Source organism: Artibeus jamaicensis, unplaced genomic scaffold, assembly GCF_021234435.1.
Source record: "Artibeus jamaicensis isolate MK-2021 breed Jamaican fruit bat unplaced genomic scaffold, CSHL_Jam_final scaffold_833, whole genome shotgun sequence".
NCBI lineage: Eukaryota > Metazoa > Chordata > Mammalia > Chiroptera > Phyllostomidae > Artibeus > Artibeus jamaicensis.
In genome coordinates this window covers 15,694,864-15,722,130 of record NW_026522056.1, presented here as the reverse complement: position 1 = coordinate 15,722,130, position 27,267 = coordinate 15,694,864, and the positions used below count along the sequence as shown (strand labels likewise).

The following is a 27,267-nucleotide window of genomic DNA, read 5'->3' as shown; positions in this document are numbered from 1 at the left end:
TTAGGACCACGTTTACGTATGTGTGCGTTTCTTCCCCCGAAGTCGTTTTGGTTTTCACATAAATAGGCTACTCCTTGCCCCGGCCAGGTCTAGATCCCAAAGCTGGAGGTACTTCAGGCTTAAGTTGATAGGATGCCCCACAGACGCAACACTCCCTGGTGAAAACCGAGAGCGAGGGGAGGATGTTCCCAGAACCCTTATGTAAACTTATTTTTGTGAACACTTGTTGTAATATACACAGACTATTAATTCTTATATTGCATATAGCCACTTTTTACTTCTTTATATTCCTTCTCTGTGCCTCAGTCTTCCCATCTATAAAGTGGGGGCCGGGATAATTTTGAACTCCCGGGGCTTCCACGAAGCTTCAACGAGTTAATAAATGTTTCAGACTTAGAAATGGGCTTTTACAGTGACTGCTACTTTTGTGTTAGCTAGTATTACTTTCCCTCACTTTTTCTAACTCATTTGGTCATTTCCTGTATTTTATTTGCTCGCTCAGGGATTTTTTACAGGTGACCTTTGTTTTTGCCTTTCTCTTTTTTATTTTTGTCTCTCTACTTCCTGTCCGAGGCTCTTCCTCTGAAACATCCTTCCTGCTTTTGTTGAACCCTTTTGCCAGGATACCTGGAATGGCTGATTTCTCATTCACTTACTTGCTAATCTCATTCGGCCTTTCCTTTCCAGCCCAGGCAAAATGGCCGAGCAGGTGGTGCTTACCGGTCAGATCAGGGCCCAGCAGGATTTGTGACATGTGAGGCTGATCCAGATGAGAGGGATGTAATAATAAATCATCCCAGAGGCAGAGAGGAGGTGGTGGCCCAGAGGAAGGTGTTCGGTGGGGACCTCGAGCTCCTCCAAGGCCAGGGGCGGTGCGAGCCCTGATGGACAGCCAGGAACCGGAAGTCCCAGCCCCGCCCCTGCCCCTACTCAACCCACAGCCCTGCGCCTTCAGCAGACGCAGGGCATCCTCAGCTGCCTCCTGCTCTCCAAATGCAACGAGCTTCTCAGATCCTGGGCCTGTGTGCATGCCTCCGTTCTTCCTGCGATGAAGACCACATCTTTTTCCGAGAGAGCCATGCTCTACCATTCAAGACCTGCCCCCAGTCCCCCTCTCCCTGACAGGACCCTGACCTTTCTCCCCACAGTTCCTCCCTCGGGTCACCAGCACAGAACTTACCAAAGGTCCATCCTGATGATGGACTTTGTACCCTCGGGCCTACTAAAGGTTTGAGCACACCCTGACCACTCAGGGATGGGGACGTGACAGGCTGAACGACAGAGAGGCAGGATCAATGAGATGAGGTGGTGGCAGGTGAAATTGCTCCTGTGTAAAGAATGAGGGGCCGTGGGAAGCAGGACTCCCTGTAGGCCCATGTTAGTGAAGTGAGATGTCTCTCTCGGAGTCGGGAGGAGAGAGCGGGGCAGTGGGAGGAGGGGATTGCTGAGAAGTCAGCGCTCCCTCCTGTGAATGGAGCCCTTGGCTGAGCCTTACCCCTCAGACCCTCCATCTACATGGCTCGTTCCTCTGGGGCTCCTGCACCTAACTCCAATGACTAAACATGACTGAGGTCAAGTTCACGGCTCTCCATTCACCCCCCTCTGACCGTGCAATGGACCTCTACTAGGAGGGTGACAGCCGCTGTGAGAAAGGAGCAGGGGCCAAGCATGTGAAACGCACTATGTGAGCATCCAGGTCCAGCAAAACTGGCTGTCCGTGCCTGCCCAGGGCGTCTTTCCCAGCCTCTGGGACGGTCCTTCATACTCTCGGGAGAACCCGAGACACCAGCTCAGGGTTCCGAGCAGCCCACTGGACCCAACTCTAGGCTTTGTGCCCAAGGCCTCAAAGTCCATGCCGGTTGTCCTGTCTCAGTATGACCTGTGACACCTCTGTGGAAACTTAGTTTTAAAAAAATCACAGGCTGAGTTCCACATGGACGGCCACTGCTGTCTTCTCCCAACCCCAGGTCCCACTGTGGAAGTGCTGAGCCCCTCCACGCCATTTTGTGAGTCTGCAGCTCGATCCAACCTCCAATCCCTCCTGCAGGAAGGACGTGACTCTGCACGAGTCTGGGGGACACAGCTCTGCAAGGTGGTGCCCACGTGGACCCTGAATTTCTCAGCTCCGTGAAGAAATGTTTGCTGATTCCCCACCACGTGCTGCGGCAAGATGCCGCCTCATTTTGTCCTCCACTGGATGGACTTTTCCCTTCCCCTCGAGGTGGCTGGTAAAGGTGAGAGGCTCCCCCACCCACTCAGTTCCAAGAGCCGGGAAGAGCCCACCCATCCGAGGAGCACCCAAAAGATGGATTTGCTGGAAAAAGCCAATGTGTGGGACGAGACAGATGGAGCCTCTGCCCAGGCAGCGGAGAGTGACTAAGCGCCTGCTCCCTGCGGGGGGTGGGGGAGGGGGGTGGAAAGCCTGTTCCCTGGCTGTCCTCCCTCGGTGAGCTTTTGGTGTGCAGTTTGGCTCCGCTCTCCACAGGGCTCCTCTCACCCCGTGACTCACAGCCTTGGACCGGAGCGGGTGTTACCTAGGAGCATTCCATCTGGCTGACCTCAGCAGTCAGCCCTGACCTCGCCCTCCTGCACAAGGGCATTCAGGGCACTGGTTCATGACCACAGCAGTTTCCTGCCTCCCCTCCCCCTCCCTTTCTGCGAGTAGGCCAATTTCCTGGGAGCTTGGCAAGTGACCTCTATCAGAGATCTTTTTCCTTCCACACGGAGGGAGGCTTGTGCAGAGCAGCAAGAAACACCATTTCTCAGGAAGAGGGGTCAGCAGGCCAGGGCTTCCAGGGTTCTGCTCCTCAGTTGGGGTCATTTGTGGGACAGTAGGACATTCTTAGTCACAGACCTGTGTGGCAAATCTGGGCTGCTGAGGGACCCGCCCCCTCTCCCAGGCTGGAAAGAACACCAGAGAGGCCTAGGGCAGTGGTGGGGAAGGGGTGGATCTGAGGGGGTCTTTCCTCCATGATCACGAGTCTGCAGTACAGGTATGAAAACAGGGCAAGCCCAGTACAGGGATGAAAACAGTGGTGGGAAAGATTAGATTGGGTCAGAAGATGTTATGTGGTCTACTAATTCAGATGAAACTTGGAGAGAAAACAGAAAATTCAGGCCTTCGCTTGGCTTTTGAGCAATTGTATAACCAGTTAGTGTGGTGACTTGGATGCCCTACAGTTTCCTCCTTTTTAAAAATGGAGCTGGTGGTATCTCTTGCCGTCTCCCAAAAAGATAGAGAAGGAACAGGAACACTTAGACAGTGGTGGCATTTTGATAGAAAGTCACCAGTGTTCTGTGGCGCCAAGGCAGGACCGTAATGCACTGGAAAATGACGAGGGAAGAGCAGGTGTGGCTGGGACTTCAGGTCCGAAGCTCCGTCAGGGAGGCGGACGGATTCAGAAGGGAAATGCACAGTGTACCCCTCGGGCTGGCCCCCTAGACAGGGTGCGTGTGTCGCTGGGCAGTTCCTATAGTGAGAGAAACTCTCGGGCTGTGTTTTAGCAAGGGGAATGTTTCTGCTTGGAGGGAAGGTGGAAATCAAGAGAAAGCCAAAGAGGGTGAGAGAGAAAGATAATGTGAAAAGAGGAAAGGAAGAAAAATCAAGGTTTAGTGTACAGAGACTCATTGCCAGGAGAAAACTAATGTTGAAATTCAAGAAGGTCTCCTCCAGTGAGCCATTTGGCCAACCTGAGGAAGCCTTCACTTCTGGGAGGAATGCTTCAGCTAAACGCAAAGACAGCGAGAGACCAGCCAGAGGAATGGTGGTGCGGAGGACACTGCAGAGGCCCCTCCTCAGGGACCTGATTGCTAATAGTGGCTGTAGAGAGTCTTTACCATTCATGTATTTGCGTAACTGTAATCCCAAGTTCAAAGATCAGTTGTAGCTGGTCATTAAGAGTTTATCTGGTACCTCCCCATTTGCCCCCAGACCAGGCACTCAGAATACTCACAAAGCATAAAAAAGGGCTAATGTCTGATGCACCCCAGGACTACCAACCACATGCAGGGCTCCGGTTAAAACAAAGGGGTAGAAGCTAAGTCTAACTGTAATCAGTTTTTCTGATTAGAGTCCACCCTGAGCCAGGAAGTCTGTCCTTTGCACGTACAGGGTTTTCAGCTCATTCTGGCTGGTGTTTAAAAACAATCGTGGTGAAAACTACTTGAACAACAATTTAAAAAAATTAAAATAAAAAACCCAATTGTGGTACCCAGTCCCTTTTTAGGTTGGCATGAGTCAGTTATCTAAGGCAACAAACTCCAACATGCCTCCAGACTGTCCCTATGAAGCATCACAGCGGTTAGAATGTGACAGGAAAAATAAATGCCTGAATTGCCAAGAGTAAGGTCAAGGTAAGGTGCCGGGGTTGCATGAACGATAAAGTTCTCCAACATCTGTGAAAGGGCGGAAACCTTCACTGCTTAAAAAGACAGAAACAGTAGTGACTTGTTTTTCTAACAGGAAATAGCCTTCGGAGAACCACAAAACTGGAAAAGACATTACAGGTTACCCTCTCATGTAACCTCTGGACTACAGTTTTCCAAAAACACTTTAGGTGGATGATAAAAAATAAACACATTTATAAGTGATATAAATAGTGGTGCTTGAGAGACAGAAAAATAAAAGGAGTTTGAATCAAGTTCAAAGAAACTCCTAGTCAGTCCCCTATACTTGAGCAAAAACAAGGCTCGCAGCCTAGATGCTCATTACAATTACAGAATCAAGGTCTAGTGTGCATTACAATGCCTTCCAGAGCTGCTCTGGTCTGCGCGTCCTGGCTCTCCAGCTCAGCGACACGTCCTGCCCTGTGCCCTGGAGTCCTTACCTCCAGAGAGATACCCGAAAATGCAGGGGCCAAAGAAGGCCGATGACTGAAAAGCATACCAACAAAAATCTCCCAAAACCCCTCTCCACACACACGCCTCCCACCCCCACCCCCAGAAGGATGGCGCATGGGACCTTTCTGCTCAGGAATTCCACGGAAATGAAAGAGGATTTTAAGTGGTTAAGGTCAATAAGATAAAATCTTTGTTAGGAGGGTGGATACATAAAGAATGTTATGGAAAACAGTTGGCAATATAAGACAAGAGATTTAAATGTTCATTTGAATATCACCTCAATGATTTTCTTCCAAAGGACTCACAGGAAATGTGCCTTGGTACACACAAAACATGTAAAATTAAAGTGAAAAAACCCTGCCAGGCCAAGTCCTGTGGAGGAACTAGAACTCAGGCACTGCAGGAGGCTGTGTCTAATAGTACAAAAAGCACAGACACTATTCGGCGGGCCCTAAAAAGTTAACTTAGTATCTACCCAATGACTCAGTCCCAGGTGTTTAGACACACCCAGGTATTTACCTGAGAGAAGAGAAGGTGTAAGTCCATACGAAGACTTGTACGTGATGTTCTTAGCAGCGGTTTTATAAAAACTAGAAACAACTCAAATACACATAAAAGGCAGTGACTGCCATGGGGTACGTCCACACAATGAAAGCTGCTCAAGAATCAAAAGGAACACGTTACTGATATCATAACAACGTGGACTGATCAAAAATAATTAATGAGGAGCGAAAGGATGCATGTCCTATGATTCCTTTTATATACGATTTTAGGAAAATGTGAATTACTGTGGTAAGGAAGCATTTCAGTGTTACTTGGGGACAGGATGAGCGTGCAGTTGGTGGGGTGGTGCAGGGGGAGGAATTGCAGGGGCCCCAGGAACCCTCTGGGAGGGATGAGTATACGCGTTCATTGTCTCGATTGTGACATAATTTCACGGGTGAGTGCATCCGTCAAAACTTACCAAATCTGAAATTTAAATGTGTGCACCTTATTGTGTGTCAATTATACCTCAAAATAGCTGTTAAAAAATAGAATGTCCTTTCCACTCTCATCTATCTTACACACTTCCAATTATTCTTTAAGACTTTCCTCTGGTATCACTTTCTCTGAGACCTTTCCTGGTTTCTTCCTTCCTCTACTTCGTAAGGGAAAAAAAATTAGCTTTTCCTTCCTCTGCACTCTCCTTGTACCTTAGCTCATATCTCCGCTGAAGTTCGCATGCATGTTTATAGTTCATATTTCTGTCACACCAATCATTTCTTTTTGCCTTTTTTCTTTACCTACACTGGGACCCATTCCTACTGATAATCTAGTCAACATTCAGATGCTTCGATTTGTTTAACAATACCATCCTAAAGATTCCATGACCAATACTGTGAGCTCTTATGTGGAAAGGCACTACAGAACCTTAATAAACAAACCATAAAGAAACGCATAGATGTGTTAGAGACAAGCCACTCACCAGGGCAAATTCTCAACATTTGGCAAAAGCAGAGGAAGCCACACATTTTCACTAGCATTGTGGGTCATAGTAGAGGGAACTCTGGAAAAACAGAGCTTGCCTTGCACTTGGCTTTTGTGTAAATATCTTTAAAAATGTCTCCCCTTCAGACTGCCTTGCACGAGTAAAGCACTGAGTAGAAGAAAGGTTATGAAGTGGTCCATTTTAAAATTTGAGTTCAGTCTAAATAGTAGAGAAACTGACTTAGGCTCCCAGTTAACAACCAGGCCTCAGGGAAAGAATATTGTCGATCCAAGGTCAGGACTTTCCTTCATTAAACTAAGTCTTTTGGGTGATCTTAGAAAACCCAATTAACCTGTTCTCTGTTAATTATACCATTTACCAATCTAATCAACATAAAGCAAAAGACAGAATTAAACAACTCCAAGGGTCCACAGGAAGTCAGCCTCCTGGGCCTCAGTTTCCTCCTCTTTTGTTTATTTATTTTTTTAAATTATTTTTTTATTTTAATTGTTGTTCAAGTACAGTTTTCTGCCTTTTACTCCCATCCCAGCCCAGCCCACCAGCCCTCCCCACTGCTTCCTCCTCTTTTAAATGGGGGAAAGCAGACTTGCTTGCTCTCTTAACGCAAATGCTTTAAGAACACAAAGCATGACGCAGCAACTCTACTCTGTCCAAAACTAAAAGAGATGAAAACGTGTGTCCACAGAAACACACGCACATGAATGCTCACAGAAGCCTTATTCAGGAGAGCCAAAGAGCAGAAACGACCCCAATGTCCATCAACGGATGGAGGGACAAGTAAAGTGTATCACCCACACAATGGAATACGACTTGAAAATACAAAGAAGTGAGGTGTTGATATCTGCTATGGCATGGATGAACTCTGAAAACACGCTGAGTAAAGAAGACAGTCAGAAGGCGCCTATGTTGGATGGTTTCATTTACATGAAATGTCCACACTAGGCAACACTGTAGAGAGAGAAAGTGAATTAGGATTTGCTGGGGTCCAGGGGAAATGCAGAGTTGGGAGGTGACGGAGCACAACTCTGTGTCTATACTAAAAGCCATTGAACTACACATCATACGTGGTTGAGCTGTATGGTTTGCAAATTGTTCTCGATGAAGCTAAAAATTAAGCGTTTATATCATAACTGAATATTATGTGTAAAGATTGGTGGTGTATAGCAGCTCTTCTCAAAGTTTGAATACAAATGCCCTGGCGATCTTTTAAAGTGCAGATGCTGATACAGCAGGCCCTGAGGGAGGGGGACTGGCATTCTGCATTTTCTGCAAGTTTGCAGGGCACGCAGATGCTCCTGGCTTGTGGATCATGTTTTGAAGGACGTAAAATCTATAGGAATAAAGTCTTTTTCCTTGAAGAAATTGTATGAGGGTTGGTGAGACAAGACACCCATAAAATATGATTAAAGAAGATATGTTTGAGAAAGGTCTGTGTGCAAATATTGTGTTATACAATTTTATGAGGACTATTCAAGTTCCAGCACGTAGAACTCTCTAAGAAAATGACTGTAACTTTTTGCAAGACCTGACTCAATACTAACTTATTTCGGCCACTGTTTCCTGACGCTCCCTATCTTAAGCCAATAATCTCTGTTTTCTATTACTGTCGTGTATGTAAGTCACAGGATGTGATCGTGACTTTGTTCTCTAGGGTTTTCCCCACAGGGCCAGCCCATTCCTTACTAAGGATGCTGGACCGGTGGTTGGCAACTGAGAGGGGGCGTCTCGCTTGAGTGTAAAAGAGACTTAGGGCAGCTTTCTGGGATTGTCATAGCTCTCAGTAGCTGAACGGTGCTACAAGTTTCTATCAGTCAGAGAAGCAATGACTGGGGAAATTGGTTAGGGCCCAGGACATCCAAGGGCAGTGGCCAATGCAGAGAAAACACCATTTCCCACCGCAGGATGCTGATATGCCACTTGTTTCACTGACTTTCGAAAGCAGACAACTTTCCTAAGATCTATGGATGCACGAATGACTTAAATAGGAAGACTTCCATGTTTATATCTACGTTACGACTTTACCACGGGCTGGATGTTATCAACGCAGAAGCTTAAGGGGGGCTGTTTTAGCCTCTATGGCTCACCTGGCAGCCTCAACTGCAGATCTTCTGTTCTTGTATTGCCTAACCTTCCTCCGACCTTTCTGGATGATGAGGGCTGGGGAAGGCCTGGCACCCGCCAGTCCACCCTGCTGCAGCCAGAAAGTGTCCGTAGCAGTCAGCCCCTGGCTCCGGATGCAGAGAATACACTCAGTCTCAGCCAAAGCCAACACTTCCCCATCTGGGAGGCCCACCGAGTGACAAGCAGCTTTTGATGTAGACATCGCTCCCCCAGAGAGCCATTTGTTTGGAGGTGGAGGGGGAGTGGGAAGGAGCTCGTCTGCCAAGATGCCATGCTATCATATTTTTGCTTCCTGCAATGAGATCCTCAGGGCTTTGGGTAGGAGCGATTACACTGGCCCTTTAAAAGAATGTGGCTTCTGAAACCAGATTCTTTCTGGCAGAGCCCTGACATGCCTTTATTAGGGCTGATGAAATAATCTGCAGAGGATTTAGCTTACTTTCACAGACCTTTCTACCAGAAATGGAGAGAAACCAGGCAGAGGTCCGAGCTCCACCAAGTGTCACCGCCAGGAATGCTGGGATAGGTTCTTGAGGTTTAGGATCCTCCATCTCAGAAAGACTGGGGAATTATTTTGGAAAACTGAACTCCTGCTGTAGAAACATAATACTGAGAAGCAGCTCAAAAACAAGGCGCCCTTGGGCCACACCCCAGACACAGAAGTGAGTCTTCAAGCTGACCCAAATCTGGGGAACCTCAGAGAGCAGAGCCCTACAACATAAGGAAGTTTTTCAATCAACCGTATTCCTTTCAAATCGTGGACAAACATTCCAATGGTCTGTAAAGTTATTTATGTGCACTATGCATTCAGGTGCTTCTCATCAAATCGCGTCTTACGGTTCACGTCGGCATCGAAGAAGAGACGTGCCTCCTGTGTAAGGAGTCGCGCAAGGACCTTGTGGAAACGCGCTGCCCGCAGACCTGCTGACTTAGCAGTGTGTCCAGGATGCCTCTCAGCGCTGAGCTCTGCTCTGCAGAGCCCTGTTTCAAAGGTGCAGCTGCTGGGAACATGGGGGCAGTCTCAGTGTACGAGGTGTCTCGCCAGGCTGGTGTCTTAATCTCACAACACAGAGTGAAAAGCCCGGGAAGCTGAAGGTTCTTGCTCCCTTCCCGCCCCGGCAGCCTCAGTTGGGTGCAGAGAATGGAATTTGGTGTTGTATAGCAGTCTGCCAGAGAAGCTGCACTCCTCCCTCAGTCCAGCTTTCCTGCCTGGGGTTGAGTGGGCCCCGGGCAGACAAGTCTGAGGAGGGAGACCCCTGAGGGAGGTGACCATGGAGTCACAGCAGCTTCGCTGCAGGTATGCTGCCCGAGGGGGCTGGAAGCAGGGCCTGGTGCAGGGTCTGGCAAGGGCTGACCTGGGCAGACACCTTGGCCACGTCCCACATATCCGTGGGTAAGTCTCTCAAAGCCTCAGCACAGGGGGGCTGGCAGCTTGGAAGAGCACTGGCCTGGGTTGACCAGATGATCCAAGAGAGAATGTTCTTCCTCTGGGGTAGCAGAGCATTCTGTTGCTGTGGGAGTGTATTTAAGGTAGTCAAATTAAAAAGGGTTCTAAGAAAATTTGTGTGCATCTGTTACTACCCACCTCATCACTAAGAATTTCAGAAAAACAGAAAGTATTTGCATGGCATGCCTAAGAAAAGATAAAATGTTCCCTCGATTTTCACTTTTGATATTCATAAGTGGAGCGCTATGCAGTCTCTCTTCTGCTGGAAGCCATTGAATAGAATAGAAAAAATACACAGCAGCTCTGATATACAAAGCCGAGGCCCTGGGGGCCTCAGAGTGAAGGCAAGGGCGGTTCTTCAGGAACACGGGTGGTGGTTGTGCCGTGCGGTTCAATAGAGACGGCTCGTCTCCAGTCTGAGTCCCGTCACTCACCAGCCACAGTCTCTGACACTCATTGTCGTGCTCTGTACTTGGTGATATATGACCTTAGGGGCGGGTGAGAGATAGGGCCTGCGACAGTGCTCTGCCAACTGTAAAATCCTGTGTTGTTTCTGGGGCGTCATTTTTCCTAAGCAGTGGCCATTGTCACCAACTGTAAACCATGTATCATCACAAATGGCATCAACACTTTTATTAAGCACCAACTGTATACAACATAAGGGGTTAAGGAACAGGGAAACAAAGTGGTTTCAGACACGGCAGTTGGCCTCAAGGGGCTCACAGTCTCCTTAGTGAGAAAGAACACTCTTACTACTAAAATAAAAAACAGTACCTGCAACCCTAAGAGAGACCCAGTATTAGTGAGTCAACAGTTGAGACTCACTACTGGGTCGAGAATGACCCAGGGGTGATTGAGTGAGTGCTAAGGAGAAAGGGACATTAGCTTTTATGGGCAGGGTAAAATGACCTGAATGCTGAAGAACAGCCAGGCTGTTGCAAGGTCCCCAGTAAACCCTCAGCCACACGTGGTACAGGGGTGCGTAGTGGAGAGCAGAAGGCATGGTGCCCAGACACGAGTCCTGGGCTCACCGTTCACCTCTCCATTCACCTCTCCAGGCCTCGTTTTCTCTTGAAATGTAGGTCACTCATCCTGGCCCCTACATCTATCACAAAAATATTGTAAGACGGTAAAATGATATTTCAAATACCACCACTTTAAGTCTTTGGGAATAGAGAAGCCAGGTAAACAAAGAGACTATTATTATGTCATTCACAATTTTTCAATGTTTTCATTAGACGCCAAACTGAAAACTTCTGTTTATGCAACCGAGGGAGCCTATGAATGAAAGGTTTGCTCTTATTAAGAAATTCCTTTCACGGTGCTCAGAACACAGGGGTATGGGAGAGAAAACTAGACAAAGGGCCTGGATTATCTGGCCGGTTTCTGTTTGCTCAGTGTCACACAGACACCCAAGGGAGCCCGGCTATAGCCATTCCCAGGGCTTGTGGCTTATGCCCTAACAACATCACTCCAGGAATATGGTGTCTCTCCTACATCCTTTCTTTCTCTTCATGGAAATGTTAGAGGAACCACAAAGGAGGAGTTGCAGACCTTCCAGGGCCTGCATCCTGGGAAGTGATAATCCCACCGCTCCAGCCTGCAGCTCCAGAGCTGCTCCGAGAGGCCCGCATGCGCCCTAACGGTAGCCCTTCTGTGGGACCACTGTGAGCTGGGTGCCGTTTAGAAATGGTCATCCTAGCCAAAGAAGAACATAGCCACAACCCCTCTGTGACAATGCTCTTCTTGCCTTTATTTTTCCCAGAGCTTTCTCCAATGAGCTGTTGCCTTTTCAGAGTTGAAACAAAGAGGGTAATTCAGTGATAACCAAAGGCCCAGGGGCTGGCGCAGGCCCGGCCTGTCTGCAGGCTGAGGGCTATGATCGAATGGGTGACTCATAGTTGGGAGGAGCCTGCCAACCCCAGCTGCTCTGTGCCCCATGTCCTTTCTCCGCTGGGAGCACAACTTCCCCCTGCTCCTCTCTCCCCGACCCTTGTCTCCTCACGGAACTGTTCAGCTGGACAGAATACCCAGCGAGCCCCTTCATTCTGTCCATAGTCAGGTACTTGAAACAGCAGATGACTCATGTTGGACTCAGCCAAGGTCAATGGCATCAGGCTTCTTTTGTTGAAGAGTTCGTTGTAAGTTCCGTAGATGATTCCAATGAGCAGAGTCCTCGTTGCTTACAGGGCAGCTCTTTAATGTCTGTGAAGGAAATGACCACACTGGAGCCATGGAAGAGCCAAGCCACAGAGCAGCACAATCTCTTTCTTTCTTCAACGTGCTTTCTGGGAAGATCATCCCAAAGTATGTTCCTCTGAGATCTGGCCATAGTCACCAGGCTGAGTTTGCTGCAAGAGATGAGTGTACCGTCTATCAAAGAAGTGTTGGGTTTCAAGTTCAAGAGCTAGCAACATGACTCCAGAAACAAATAAGGGCCCAAGGACAAATGTCCTTGTTTAACTCAGGGGTCTGCTGCCAATGCTGACTGTGGTTTGGGGGCCAGCCTCATTCATGGTTTCCATCTGGAAGAAAAAAAATCCATATCTCCCAATGGAAATAAAATACTTTGTCCAAAGAACCAAGGAACACCACCAATGAGAAATCATTCAGTGTTAAAAGTTGAATGGATTAATGAATTAATGGGTGGGAGCAGGGTAGGAAGGATGGAGGAATGAGGACAGGGTATGGGGGAGTGATACTTTGAGTATTTTTTAAATGTTTTTGGCATTTAGTGTCATGTTATTTTATATACTCAATATAAAACCAGTAAGACTGAGGGCTAAAGGAGAAGAAATCTGTTATTCCTTTAGGAGAGGTGAAAATAGTCTTTATCATGACGATGATGGGGATGGTCTGTGAATAAAGGGCATAAACAAAGAGCACAATTTTTAAAGTCTTTCTGACTTTTAAGGGATCTGATATAAGCTCCAAAATTGAGAGCAACACAATCTAGAGTTCTAGAGCCTCCTCATCCCTGGAAATCTTTGAGAATAGAATAGACACACAAGCATTTGTGTGATCCCAGTAAAGGGTTGCAAAGTGTAACTCTTGACTTAATGCTTGCAATCCCCTCAAAATGTGTGTGTTGAAACATAATCCCCATTGTGACAGTATTAGGTGGGGGTCTCTGAGAGGTAAGTAGGTCAGAAAGATTGAGTCTTTATGAATGGAATTAGTTCCTTTATAAAAGAGACCCCTGGGAGATCCCTTGCCCTTTCTGCCAAGTGAGGAAACAGCAAGAATATAACCGTCCATGAACGAGAAAGTGGGCTCTCACCAGAACTGAATTGTTGTCACTTTGATCTTAGACTTCCCAGCTTCCAGAACTGTGAGAAATAACCTTCTGTTGTTTATAAGCCACGAGTCTACAGTATTTTGTTACAGCAGCATGGCTGGACTAAGACCCATGCATTGTGGGGACTTATCAGGGCTGGATCCAGGCCAGTGGTCACACAGGTGGTTTGTCTCTGAATCTTGCCTTCTCCTTTCCTATCTTCTCTTCTCTCCTTAAACATCCACGCTTAGTTCTCTCAACCTGTCTCCATGCCTAATTGTCCCTGGTAATGCATAATCCGGAGTCTGGAGAATAAGCTTTAAGTCCTAATACCACACATAAAAGTTTTGATAGTCTAAGCATATCCACTGTTCAGTACAGTGTTCTTAGGAAATAGTTATTACAATATCTGGTAAAAGACCCAGAGGATTTGAATACAGAATTCAGAGTATGTGATGTGTATGTGTTCAAGTCCACATTGAGATAGCCCAATATCAAGTTGGCTTACTGGCACGCAGAAAAATCCTGAGTAAACTTAACTTTGCTTCCTCCACTCCAGAAGCTTAGAAGAGATCGAGTCAGGTTCTAGGAGAAAAGATGCAGATCAGAGTATCCAGGATCCAGTAAGGATCCCAATTGCTTATGGAAGTTCTCACCCAACCCTGGTTCCCCCTAAATCAATGATACATGTTTAGGTTAATTTGGACTCCTTTCCTCAGTCCTACCAGGCCGCTTCAGTAACCTCTTTCCCAGGCCACAAGCCCTCCTGGGACATCTCTTGCCAAGAATAGTTCTCCTTGGTCGTCCTTTACCCTAATTAGCATTAGAATAGAGAAAGAAAGAGTAATTTGTCAAGATATTCACCCCATGGAACTCGCCCCAAACATTTTATTCTTGTCTTTTATTTTTAGCAATGACATCAGTTGGGTTTGATTTGGGTTTCTAATGAGTCAATTCCATGCACATCACCCTCTATTAAATATGCCAAGCAGATTTTACATTACAAAGATACTTTTTAAATAAGATTTAGTAAGCTTATCCTTTGATCTTCAAGGATTTATAGATAGTCAACAGAGTGGGAAACGGCTACCTCATTTATTGGCTATACATTTAAAGAACAAATTTTGGAGAAGTCATTCAAGTAACATGTGTTTTCCCTCTTCAAAACCCCCCCAATTATACATGTGGACATCACAAAAGGGCTTTCTCCAGCCCTAAGTTCTTGAAAACCAGGAAGCGTTACACAGAGAAGTAACTACAGCTCCCCAGGGCCCCGTCTTTTTAGATCTGAGCCACGTGTTACGATAAATAAATAATCTCCGAAGTGCTTATCTTGCTTCTGGCAAGGATATAACAATTCAGATGTGCAGCTTCCTAATGCCTACAGGAAAGAACTTAGAAGGAAAAAAGAATCCCCATCTTGGCATAAAAAGGGAAAGGCCCATCAACAACAGAAATTACACACACGAAGAGGGTATGGGGGTGACATGACTGAGCAGGAGCTGGAAAAAACCTGGAGATTTCAATACCAGTAGTTGGGTCCAAAGCCAAGAAAAAGGGAGATGAACTCACAGATACCATGAGTATTAAATAACCAGATGTTAGGAGACTGTCATCATCCAAAAGTCCCTGCTTATTTCTGAACCTCAGTCCTGAGGAATAAGCTGTGGTTTCTGGATTTAATCTATTTAGTGCTGAGCTTTCTGTGAGAGAAAGTCATGCATCCCGGGTATATTTTGGGTTTACAAAAAAAAGTTACTGTGACTGAATTTAGTTCAACTGAAGCTGTTCGCCAAACCTAGCATTAGTAGCCCACGTGACCCACGTGGCTTATCATTTCTGGAAAAAGCCAACCCCTGGACAGGAATGGGTGGGGATCACCCTATAGAACCTCTTTGACAGGCCTGGCTTGAATGCTACCCACTTGGATTTCACCAGTGATGGGCAGGAACAAGGAACTCCTTGGCAAAGTCCCTTCAGAACCAAGCTCTGGGAATAGGTTTCTTCCTCCCGATGAATGGAACTGTTGCTTAGAATTACACTCAGAATTCTGCACCCAGCTGTCTTCCACTTTTTCTAGGTGGGCGAAGCTCAGAAGGACATTTGTGGTCTGATCACTATCGTCCTTCTCCGCCTTTATGACCACAGTTTCTTTTTTTCCCCCACTTTGACTTTTTGCTTCATTTTGGTTCTTAAGAACTGTTTTACAATCTCTCTTTTTTTAAAATCTGAAGTGGGTGGTATATAAAAAAGATTTGATTAATTCAGAGATTTAAAATGTGCCTCTTGAGATGTGTTTCCAAATGGCACCACATTCTCCTGGCAGAACATGTCTCCTCCTTCTCCACTGTTTACTTACCCAGAGTGAGAAAGGACAAGAAAACAAGACAGCAAACCCAAGGTGGACGGTTGGGTTGGCCTGGAAAATTCTCGGGAACAAACAACTGACAAAATAATACCCTCTGGAACTACGACAGGTCTTACAAAGAGTTATGATTTCAATGTTCAAAGGCTCTTTCTCTTGTACAAAAACAGAGTTGAAAGCTGGTTTTAGCCAGTCCTTTCCTGAATGCTCAAGTAACAATTGAAATAAGAGATGTACCCCACAGGTGCTGTCTTCACCCCAGATGCATGGGAATGTGGATGTTTACCTTCAGTCCCCGGCAGGAAGGCGGAGCTTGCAAAAACAGACCTCAGCGATTGGAGGGTGACCTGGGAGATTTCCCCACCCTGGCTGCTAGCCACATTCCCAGATTTTTAGGACATCCATTAAAATCTTTACATTTGTTTTAAATTGCCCATCATTATTCACGGGGTTTTAGAAATTCATTTGCAAATTGGAAGATTATCCTTTAGATAAAAATACAAGGTTTTGGGGTTTTTAGGGCTCTTAATCGTCAAGTGAGCAATTGTTTACTTTTTCCAGTGCTGTTTTGAAGAGGAAAACTCTGGAGCTTCCTAATTCTCTGTGCACATTAAAGGCACGGCAACATTGACTACAGCAGATAGTAGGTGCCACACAGTGTGTTCCATGTATGAGTTTTTACAACCGGAAACCGGAAGCTTAGAACCGCAGGCAGCACCCGACTTCTGTTCCCGAGCCGCCATTCTCCGGTGCAGCAGGAGCGGTGAGCCGGTTGCCCACTGGCGCCCCACCACCCATCCCTTTCCCCTCCTTGGGGAGGCTGATCCTGCCCAGTGTGTCACCCAAGCCCCTGCTGTCTGGGGTCCTGTTGGTCTTGGCCTGGAGGTGACAGCTGGAAAACAGAGTAAAGAAGTGATTGTCCTATGCAGGCCCTGGCTTTTGCCTCATCATTTTTTTTTTCTCTTAACCCTGCCCCCTCCTTTCTAAGTGGTCCCCCTGTTGTGGTTTTTACATTTGACCCTCCTGGGGTGGATTTTGTTTTCAGCCAGGCCTCTGACTCATACAAACGGTAACCAGCAAGCAAAGCGGAAATGGTTTGGAGCAGGGGGACTGAATCCCCAAGCTGTGCGATCAAACCCTCCGCATCTGGATTCTTCCTGAGACTGGGGGGTGGGGAGAGAAGCAGGGGAGATGAGCTGTCGGTCTGCCCGGGGCCCTAGGGGCCTGCTGCTCTGTCTCCCGGGGAGGGTAAGGCCAAGGACCCTTCAAGTGGCCAAGCCACTGCCTCAGAGGTTTGTCCTCAACTCCACCCACCACTAATGCTACTGTACTTGGGCATTTGGGGATAAAAGAACTTGGCTCATGACTCAATCAAAAATTTTTAATGACATTTTTTTTGTTTTTTGTAAATAACCACTTGACAGGAAGGGGAGAGATCCCATGATGGGGCAGTGAAGCCAGTCAGATGCCGGGCTTTATTCTTCAGGCGGGACTGCCCACGGGACCTGGCACTGAGTTGGAACAGTGGGAGACAACTGGGGCAACTCGGGCAGCCAAGGAGGCCCGAGCAGGCAACGACATCCTCAGTCTTTTATATTTATATATTATTTATATATGTATATATATATATTTTACATCCAAGTGTGGCAGTCATTTGTACCATTTCCCAGGGAGACACGAATGTTCCCGAGGCAGCAGGGCCTGGGGCCAAGGCGGGATCGGAGGTCACGTGCTAAAGTGCAGGGCTGGGCGCTCACAGGAGCTGCAGGAGCCTGAGGGACTGTAAGAGGGCTCCGGGCTCTGCGGCCGCCAGGTACTGGCAGCAGAGCCAGTCCTCCAGCTCCACCCCGCGCCTGCGGTCCACGGCCTTCTCGGCAAACTTCATCATCATCAGGGCGCGCTTCATGTCGATCCAGTTGTGCAGCGTGCCGCACAGCGCCTCCTCCGAGGTGCCCCGCTGCTCCACCAGCTCCCTCCGCGGCCCCCACAGCAGGCACTGCAGCACCCGCCTGGCCTCGCTGATGCGGATGCGCTTGCTGGGGTCGGCCTCCAGCAGCAGGTGGGCGAGCTGCTGCAGGCCTCGAGAGTAGAGGGACAGGGTGGGCAGGGGCGGCAGGTCTTCCTGCCGGTAGCCCTGCTCCCGCTGCTGGGCCCGCAGCTGGGCCTGCACCTCGAATGGGTTGGGCTGGTGGAGCAGCTCGTAAATGAGAATTCCTGCCTGGAACTCGTCCGACTTGCTGTACTGGGAGGCGGACACGATCTCGGGGGCCAGCCGGGCCTGGCTCTTTACCTGCTGCAGGTTGGTGGTGGCCTTCAGGAAGTTGCTGATAATGAGCCGGGGCAGGTGCTTCTCACTGGGCAGCCCCTGACAGGTGGGGGCAGTTGGGGGGCTGGGGGTGACACTGGCTGGGAGGGTGGCAGAGGGGCAAGGGAAGGAAGTGGCAGCAGAGGCAGGGGATGCGGTGGAGGGAGGGGCGTTAGAGGGGGCAGAGGAGGCGGGGGGCTTGGCAGCGGCAGCAGCGGAGGGGTTGGGGGAGGCCTGGGGGGTGCAGTGCACCAGCAGCAGGTTCTCCAGGCACAGGTCTCCGTGGATGACCCCGTGCTCCTTCAGGTGCTCCAGCCCGTTGCAGAGCTGCAGGAGCAGGAAGCACACCCGCCGTTCATAGGCCTCGGGCTCGGATTGATGGCTGCCGGCTGAGTCCCGCACAAAGTCAGAGGCAGTCTGGTGGGGCACCTCTCGGGTGATGACCACCACGCAGTCCTGCTCCTGCGCAGGCGGAGGGTCCTTGGGCACGTCGGGAGAGTTCAGCATGCTGGAGGGCACAGAGGCCACAAAGTGGCCGCAGTCCTGCTGGATGTTGAAGTGCACAGGCACGGAGGGGCTGCAATAGGAGGCCACTTTGGGCTCGGGGGTTTTGCAGATCTGTGGGGAAAAGGAGAAGTGAGGTCAAGACTGGGACCCACCGTTTGCTTCAGCTTGGAAATCCCCACGTGGAAGGTGAACCGGGACCCTTACTTCACACCCTACACACGAATGAACATAAAATGCATCACACAGACTTAGGTATAAGAGCCCAAACCAATTTTAGAAGAGATACACAGGAGAGAATTTTTGAGACCCGAATCTGAGCAAAGATTTCTGATACCGCAGCAAAAGCATGGTCCGTAAAAGAAAGAACTGAAAAACTTGACCCCATCAAAATTCAAAACGTCTGTGCTTCAAAATATGCTTTTATTATGAATACAGGAAGACAAGTAACAGACTGGGAGAAAATATGTGCAAAACACATATCTGATACATGATTTGTATCCAGAGTCTCCCCAGCCACCCCCTGCCACAAAGAAACTGTTATAACTCAGTAGTTAAGATACACTTCCCAATCAAAACAGTGGGACAAAGATATTAATAGGCACTTCACCAGAGATATATGTAAATGACCGTAGGCACATGGAAAAATGTTTCATGTTATGAGTCACTAGGGAAATGCAAATCAGACCCACAATGACACACTAGCTGCCGCCCACTGAAAGGGCCATAAGACACATGACAGACAGTGACAAGTGTCTATGAAATGTGGAGAACTGGGAACACTCCCTATAGCAGGTGGTTTGTAACATTGTGCAGGCACTTTGGGACACAGTTTGGTAACTTCTTAAAAAGTTAAACATAAAATTACTGTACAACCCAGCAAGAGTGGGGTCCCTGGACAACAGCACACAGCGAGGTCTCCTGGGATTGGTAGAAAGACCTCTGCCCGCAGTGTGGGCCGGGCAAGTTCCCAGGAAGCCCGATCAGAGCCAACACAGGCAGTCAGCCTTGCTGCCCACCCCTCGCACCTGCATTGACAGCCACCTGAAGGGATGTGCTTGACCACTGCGGTGCACCCTTCTTGGGACCCTCTCCGGCAGGTGCAGCCCTAAGCCCCTAGGTCAGGAGCGTCCAACCTGCGGCCCAATGCAAATCTGTAGATGTACTTAAAACATGAGATTGTTTTGTGATTACATATAGCAATGTATTTAATGTGTGGCCTAAGACAACTCTTCTTCTTCCAGTGTGGCCCAGAGACGCCAAAAGGTGGGACTTCCCTGCTCTGGGGCTTGGCCATGTTCTCTGAGGCTGCCGTAGTTTCTAGATCCAGGTAAATATGCCTACTAGCTGGTATGACCAGCAGGGCTGCTTTTAATGAAACTGCGATGGGGAAACTTCTACATGAGTCAGAGCAACTGAAAGAAGACAGAAAACTCTCCAGGGCCAGGGAACCCAAGGGGCCAGAGGCACCCTCTGGAATAAACAAACAGGGGACCTCAAGCTCCTTTGGAGCCCTATGACCATCTTTCCCAGGCCTCTTCAACATCTCCTTGTCCTAATGACAGCACCAGCCACCCGAGGATCCTTAGCACGCCAATCCTCATTAGGCCGCCCCACAACCGGAGAAGCTTGACCCAGACACCATGGGTCTCAACTTCCCTGTAATTACACTGCAAGGGACTGAACGTGGTCTGCGGTCTCCTCTCTCAAAAGCTGCTGTGCAGCCTCAGCCACGCTTTATAGAACGGTAAGGATCAGCGTGTAATCCCAAGAAGAAAGGCACCTTGCATCTACCAAGAAAACACCGCTCTGCAAACAATCCCCAAATAACCCCTTGGGCTGCTGCGGTGTCCCACGCAGACGACTACAGCAGTGGCCGCGACTCGCCACAGTGCTCCCAGGTGCTGTTTGTGGAAGCTGCATGGCAAGCACCTTTTCACAGACATTTATTTATATTGCTGCTGTGCACACCATCTCAGCACGACACCTGAGATCAAAGAGTTCAGCGGCTCAGGAAACTTTTATCTAGGTGGTTGGGAGGCGGGGGAGGTAAGACATTAATCTAGTAATCTCTCTATTATGGAACTGGGATAGAAATAAAAGGGAACTGCATTGACCCTGATAGTGGTTCCAATTACACCGCAAACATGACTTTGGAATACAAATCTTAAGACGCTTTCTTAGTCTAGCCCACCCACTGTCTTTAGCTTTGCAATGGCCAGCTTCTGGAAGGTTGTGACACTAAAGGAAAGGTGGGGGTCCTTACAAATAGTCTTGGGTAGAAATGCCAACCGCTGCCTAAGGACCTTTCTGTTGTGCCGTGCGCGGATCTGCTGGGGTCACTCCCCTCCGGTGAGGGCTCTCAGTCACGCAGACACCTCTGGGAGTCCCGCACGTGTGAGACGTGGTGCCCGCTCAGTATTTCAAACTCAGTGCCTCATTCGATCTCAAACCACCAGATGAGGTCCAAGAGGTTACATTATTTGCTCAAGATCATACAAATGATAAGTATCTGAGAGGTCCAGGTATGGGCTGTGGACTGCACAAGACCTTGGTTTAAACAGACCCTCTGCAGACGCCGCAGGTGGCAGTGGAGTCCGGTTACCAGCAGTCGCCCGTTCTGTGAAGTGGCCACCAACTGTGACTTAGTGACTACCGAACCACTGCTCCTGGGGGAGATGCAAGCTTCGGGCCACAACATTTTCATCAACTGGCCAACAAAGAACCTTGCTTTATGTGGGTTTCTGTCTAAAGATGCATTTTGAATAGGTACCATTGATTCACTAACACTGAATTCGTGGCCAACAGCACTGTACCACCGCCTGCCTGAATGAAGCTGAGCTAATACTCTCCCGAAGGCACACCTCGGCCTTCCTGCACTTGGAAGCAGCAGACAGGACTTCAGGGCTTAGTCTGGCCATTTAAACAGTGAAGTCACCACCAATAAGCACAAAAATGGGAAGAATGGAGAACAAGGCACTACATAGACCACAGAAGGGACACTGCTGGCCACCTGAGGGCTGAAACGACATGCTCCCTGGTGCCACCTCCGCTGGGAATTTGCATGTCGGGTGTCTCAGGTTCCCCCACCCTGTGCATGTGCAGAAACGACCACAAAAATACCACACGTATTGATTTGGGTTTCAGATAAATTCTAGCGGTGAATTCACAACACAGAATTCACAAACAACAAGGATTGACTGTGTTTATCTCGAAGTCTGCCTTCCCCTCTGTGTATCAGAGGCAGTGACAGCTCCTTCCTCACGGGGCCACTGGCAGCATTAAATAACACAACACAGGTGTGGCTTCCAGCACAGCTCCTAGTGCCTGGTGCAGGTAAGCAGCCACCAGGAAAGGTTGCCATGGTGATTACTCTGGCAGGTTTGGCTCCAGCCACGCTTAGCACACAACCCAGAGCTGGCGGGGAAGTTATTTTACCAACTGGAGGGTGCAGCTGCCCGGGGACTAAGAAATGTTTCCAAGGATGCCTGTTCTCTAGGGTATCCAAGGCTGGGCCCAGCAAAGGCTCCCAGCAGAGCTGCTGACAGTTCGCACAGAGATGTAAATGAGGCCGCAGAGTGAATGGCAACGGGGCTGGATGTGGCTCAGAATGTGTGAGCTGGTCCTCTGGCTGCTTGCAGAGAAGGGTGGAGATACTAGGGACAGGAAGGGGGGCAGGAGGCAGTTTCCTTTCCATCTCCCTGTCCCCGCCAACTCCCTTATTTCATTTTCAGGGGGTATGCATTTATACTTTGGCTCAAGGCCTTCACACAGAGCTTTGATTCAGGTCAAATTTCAAACATTTTGTTGAGCCAAGCCTCACATTAAACTTTGCAGCCTGGGCCTCATTCATGGTTGAAAATCTGAGCAAAGTCACGTCTGTTAAATAAAAACGGCTCAGCCGGCTAAACACAGGTCCCTAATTACTCAACTGGAGTTGATTTGACCGAGGAATGAAATGGGCTTCAAAAGCTCACATGCAACTAATGATCTTTTTCTGCCATATCCTCACGGAGCAGGGCTACAGAGCTGGCTTCCTCTCCTCACTGCTGAGAGGCGCTGAGCCCAGGAACTAGGGCCCAGCATTAGCAGGAGCAGGTGCAAGCCTTACCAGGCACCAATGAAATGAGCTCAGCGACAGACAGGCCTTGGAGAGGGACCCGGTCCCCCTCCCTTGGATTCCAGACGACTGCCTTCCGTCTAGACTGCGAAGGTAATGAAGTGGAACAGCTGCACACGCGAAGCGATGCTCCACACCCCGCCCCCTGCCCCCCATCGCCAGGCCGGCACATGTGCAAGTTGATACTGTGGTTCCCCAGACTCTGAGCACTTCAAGCTCGTCTTCAGATTTCCTTCTCAATGGCACCGAGACAATCCCCAAGCTGCCGACTGTCTGGCAAAATCAGAAGGGAGACCTCTGGGTCCCTTGTTCCTTAGAGGACCAAGGTTTATCTTCAGTTTCCTCATAGTTGACATTTCTGCTGATGTGAGAAGCAGCGCTTGCTTTTACCATCCTCCGGGAAAGCTGCAACCTCTTCAGAGAATGTAGCCGATTCCACATGATTCTAGGGGGTTCTAGAATGCAAGCTGCACATCACAATTGCCTTTGTGCATAAAAACCTAAACCCTGGCAGGCCTTGCCAGGTGGCCCCTTGGTCCTTTGCAGTAGGGTCACATCACTTCTGCCCCATGGGCAAGAGGGATCAAGCCCCCTCTTCCTCAGAATGGAGAGGTCAGCTGTCTCTGGACAATGAATGGGCCCCCAGCTGAGGCCAGGAGACCAGTGAGAGTGATGGATGCCCATGAACACAGGGAGGTGCGTGCAGCTCCCTTTCTCAGGCTCACTGGGGCCAGAAAAAATGAAGGTCTTCCTAAGGGACCTCCCTCTCCTTGGCCTTCAGGGATGTCAGATCTATGTTCCTTTCATTGGATGGATACGGACTCCTGGCTCCAGGCTGACTGTGATAACGGGCCAATCACGTTCAGCCTACTGGAAGGTACACTCCTTTCTCTGCTGGATACAGCACCATCCTTACAGGAAGGGAAACGCTAAAATTGTTTCTTTTGCTTTTCAATCACAGTTGGGGGAGTGGCAGGGAAGGGACCTTACCAAGACACCAGCTGCTGCCTCATAAAGAGGCAGTGAAGTTCAGGAAACCCACAGACTCGCGATCCAGACATTTGAGTTTTCTTCCCTGACTGCCACCTTGGCCACGCCCCCGTGTCTTTCAGGGGGCCTTGGTTTCCGTACAGTAACTAGATCCTTCTAGTAGCCACTCCTTCTCTAGTTTTCTCACAGACAGGCAGCAAGCAATTATATACAGTTTCTTGAACATAGAAATCGGCAGTTCCCAATCTGTATTTTATGGGGGTGTCACCAACTTCTTAAAAGGAAAATCTCATAAAATTCATTGCAATTTTTCTTGGATAATAATTGCCATATTCTAAAACTTTTTCGCCACTTGTAAGTAGGAAGCTGCCCCGCCCACCAAGGTCATTTCACTATTTACATTTTTTCTAACCGGAAATAAAATATCTTGGGACAGGTGATGGCAAAAAAGAGTTCAGCATTTCCTTCCTTATTCCTGACAAAAGCCTGCATTTCTAGGAGGGCCATAGACCCATCAGATACCCCAGGGGCACTAAAAGATGAAGAAAGGAGCCCTATGGAAAGCCTTGAGTTCATGGCCAAGATCAGAGTGGCCAGTGTGTGCAGATGCTCGGCCAGCTGGCTCAGAACTGTTCCCTGAGAGAACAGTGGGGTGTGGTAGAATTATCCCTGATCCCCTGGCAAAGACTAAAGAGCTGCGTTACCTGGGACTAATCACTTAACTTCTCTGAACTCCACTTTTCTTAATGACATGATGGTAACATAGGCTTTGGAGACGAGACAAAGCAGGGTTTGAATTCATCTCAGCCACCAGCTGGCTATGGGCAAATTACTTAATCATCATAAGGTTCAGATTCTTCATGTGTAAAATCTACCTACCCCGTGAGGATTCAAGATCACGCAGTTAGTTAATACACTAAGACGAGTCCATTTGTGCAGTAAATGCTCAATCAATGCTTTTCCTCTTATTGTTCAAGGTGATGCCCACCTAGGTCTAAGTCTCCTTCTGGCCCTCTGAGAAGAACAACACCCTGAATGCCCATCTTCTGCACTAGAATACAAGCTCTGTATGTTCTCCTCTCCATACTCAGATCTCGACAAAACACCTGGCAAATAGTAGGCTCTCAGTAAAAACCCACAGGATAAATGAATAAACTCTCTGTTGCATTAAAAGGCAACTGTTTCCTCAATCCAACTAGATCGCTAAGTTCCTGCCTGAAAGCACAGAATGAATCTTCTATTCATAATCCAAATCTTGCCGCACCGTGCCCCACGCCAGGCTGAGGGTGAGATCACTGAGCATTGTGTGAAAAAGAACCCTAGGACCCGACCCTCCTCCCGAAGCCTGGAGAGGTGAGGGGGCTCGCTCCTAATTCTGCCCGAGCCAGGCCCAGCTGACTGGACTGCAGAACCCGAGGGGCGGTACCTACTTTCACAGCATAGGTGCTGCCGGGGTCCTCGGAGCAGGTGGCACAGTAGTAAATGGCATCCCCCGAGTCACAACAGGGCTTGTTGCAAGTCAGCTTGAAGAGCGACCAGTTATTCTCATCGAAGTGCAGCTCCTTTTTCTGGCCGCCCATGAAGAGATCCTCACACTTGGCCAGGAGGCGGACCAGGGACTGGGCGTAGAGCCCCACCAGCTTGGTGTAGGTGCCCTCCTTGCTGCTGATGCTGCTCAGGAGGCTGTGGAGCTGCAGCTGCGTGCTGCCGGTGGAGGCCTGGCTGGCCACGCTCAGCTGGGAGGAGGCGGCCGACGGGACCCCTTTGCCCTGGAGGCTGGGGCTGGCACTGCCACTTCTGCTGCCTGCCAGCCCTGGCGCTGGGACCCAGTGGCCATTGCCTTTGAACGTTTTCTCCAGAGGTTCGGAAGAGGAGAAGGGATGATGGCGGCGGTTCCCGGGGCTGGAGGAGAAGCCGAAGTGGGACTCCTCACGTGCACAGATGTTGGATTCCGAGTGGCTGAGGTTCAGCTTGGGACTTGCTGTTCTCGGCTTGGGGGAGCCCTGGTTCCAGAAGAAGCCATCTGGTGAAGAGGCCGCCCGGCTCACTAACTTCTTTTGGGGGAGCGGTGGGGGCTGCAGGGGGCTGCTGGGGGACACATCCTCAGTGGAGCCTGAAGGGAAAGGAACCGGAGCAAAGAGCTTCTTCCCGCTGTTGGTGGGCGAGTGGGTGGGCTCGGACGACTGGCCTGAAAACAGGAAATGGAAGCAATCAGGCTGGAGGTCAATGCCATGCAGTTCCCAGGCCCTGTGGGCCCGCATCCATTTGTTTATCTATTCTCTCTCTCTCAAAGCAATTTAGTTTTGTTTTTATTTATCTCTTGAAGTAACGACCTATACACAATGAACCAAATTTAAATGAAAAACAGTGTACAGAGCTGGTGAAGCCTTCCCCTACCCTGGCTTGCAGCGCCCAGGCCCTCTCCTGAGAGGGAACCGCCTGGCAATTCCTCGCACGTCCCTTTGGGGATGCGCCAAGCCCACCAACAGGCGCCGCACACACACTCACAGGAAGGAGGGCCGACCTGCCCACTGTTGGGAACACTGCGTTTCTGCAGCTGACGCGACATCTTGGCGCTGTTTCACAGCGGGCGCACGAGTCTATCTAGGTCCTGTCAACAGCTGCCCCAACACATGCGAGGACCACGGTTCACTTATCCGGCGCCCTCCCGACGGTCACGGAGGCCGCTCCCACCATCCTGCAGACGGCGCTGCAGCAGCAACCGCAACCCTGACGTGTGGCGTTTGATTGTGTCTTTTAGGAAAGTCCGGTTTACAGAGGGTGCAAGTTGCCTACAGTAACATTCTACCCTTTTAGGGTCTAGTTCTAAGAGTCTTTCTCGTTTTACTTTTTATGGACTTTATTGGGGTGACATTGGCTAATAAAAGTATACAGGTTGCAGGCGTAGAGTTCTCTAACACATCACCTGCAGACTGTATTGTGTGTCCACCACCCCAAGTCACGTCTCCTTCCATCACCACGTACCCGCCGCTCCCCACCACTGCCCTCTCCTACCTCCTTCCCACGGAGTTCGCTGAGCTTTGACCCACACGGCAGTGGCTGGGGGCAGTGCTGGCCCACAGACATTTTAGAAGGCAAGGAATGTGGTTTCATCAAAGAAAAAACAGATCTCCAGCGAAAGCAAGTGGAGAAGGCTCCACAGGTCTCCCCAGAGCACAGGGAGATTCAGAAACATCCCCGACCATGAGGTCGCCTAGACAGGGAGGAGGCTGCACTTGACTCTTTTTTTCAAACCTCAACCGAGAGTGTTTTTTCATTACTTCTAGAGATGGAGGAAGGGGGAGGGGGAGAGGGAGAGAGAGAAACATTGACTGTGCCCCAACTAGAGATCAAACCTGCAACCTAGGGATGTGCTCTAACGGGGAATCGACCCGAAACCTTTCGGCGTACGTAATGCTGCTCTAACCAACTCAGCCCAAATGGGCCTGGGCTGCACCTCCGTCTTTGTATCAATGTATAAAGTGGAGTTTTACTGAGAAACAAGTCAGGCAATAAAAACGCAGGAAAAAGCGATGGACATTGGAAACAGGAAAGGCCAACTGAACTACTCATTTCTTTCATTCTAAGAACTGAGACTGGAAGAGGTACCCATTATTTTAATAACAGCTTCTAGGGGGATAAAAACAGATATTAACTGTACTCGTAGGTTGAAAAATGCATCCTATCATCCTGAAGGTTAAAGTTCGAAAGAAATACGGGTCTTAGATTCAAGGGAACAGGTACTTACACGCGAGCCCCTCACCTAGCTCACTGTGCCAGGTCACCTTCAGGACAGGGCATGTGGCCTGT

At 49.1% G+C, this 27,267-nt stretch overlaps 1 protein-coding gene across 1 annotated transcript in view; it reads right to left on the bottom strand.

The window, feature by feature from the left end:
- Positions 1-16,905: 16,905 nt before the first annotated feature.
- PRAG1 (PEAK1 related, kinase-activating pseudokinase 1) overlaps positions 16,906-27,267 on the bottom strand; it is a 48,912-nt gene continuing 38,550 nt past the window's right edge. The window contains exons 5-6 of the mRNA XM_037128857.2: positions 24,888-25,645; positions 16,906-18,461 (exon numbers count right to left, since the gene is read on the bottom strand). Of these exons, the coding sequence (XP_036984752.2) occupies positions 17,292-18,461; positions 24,888-25,645 (1,928 nt within the window). The 3' untranslated portion in view covers positions 16,906-17,291. The remainder of the gene's footprint in view (positions 18,462-24,887; positions 25,646-27,267) is intronic.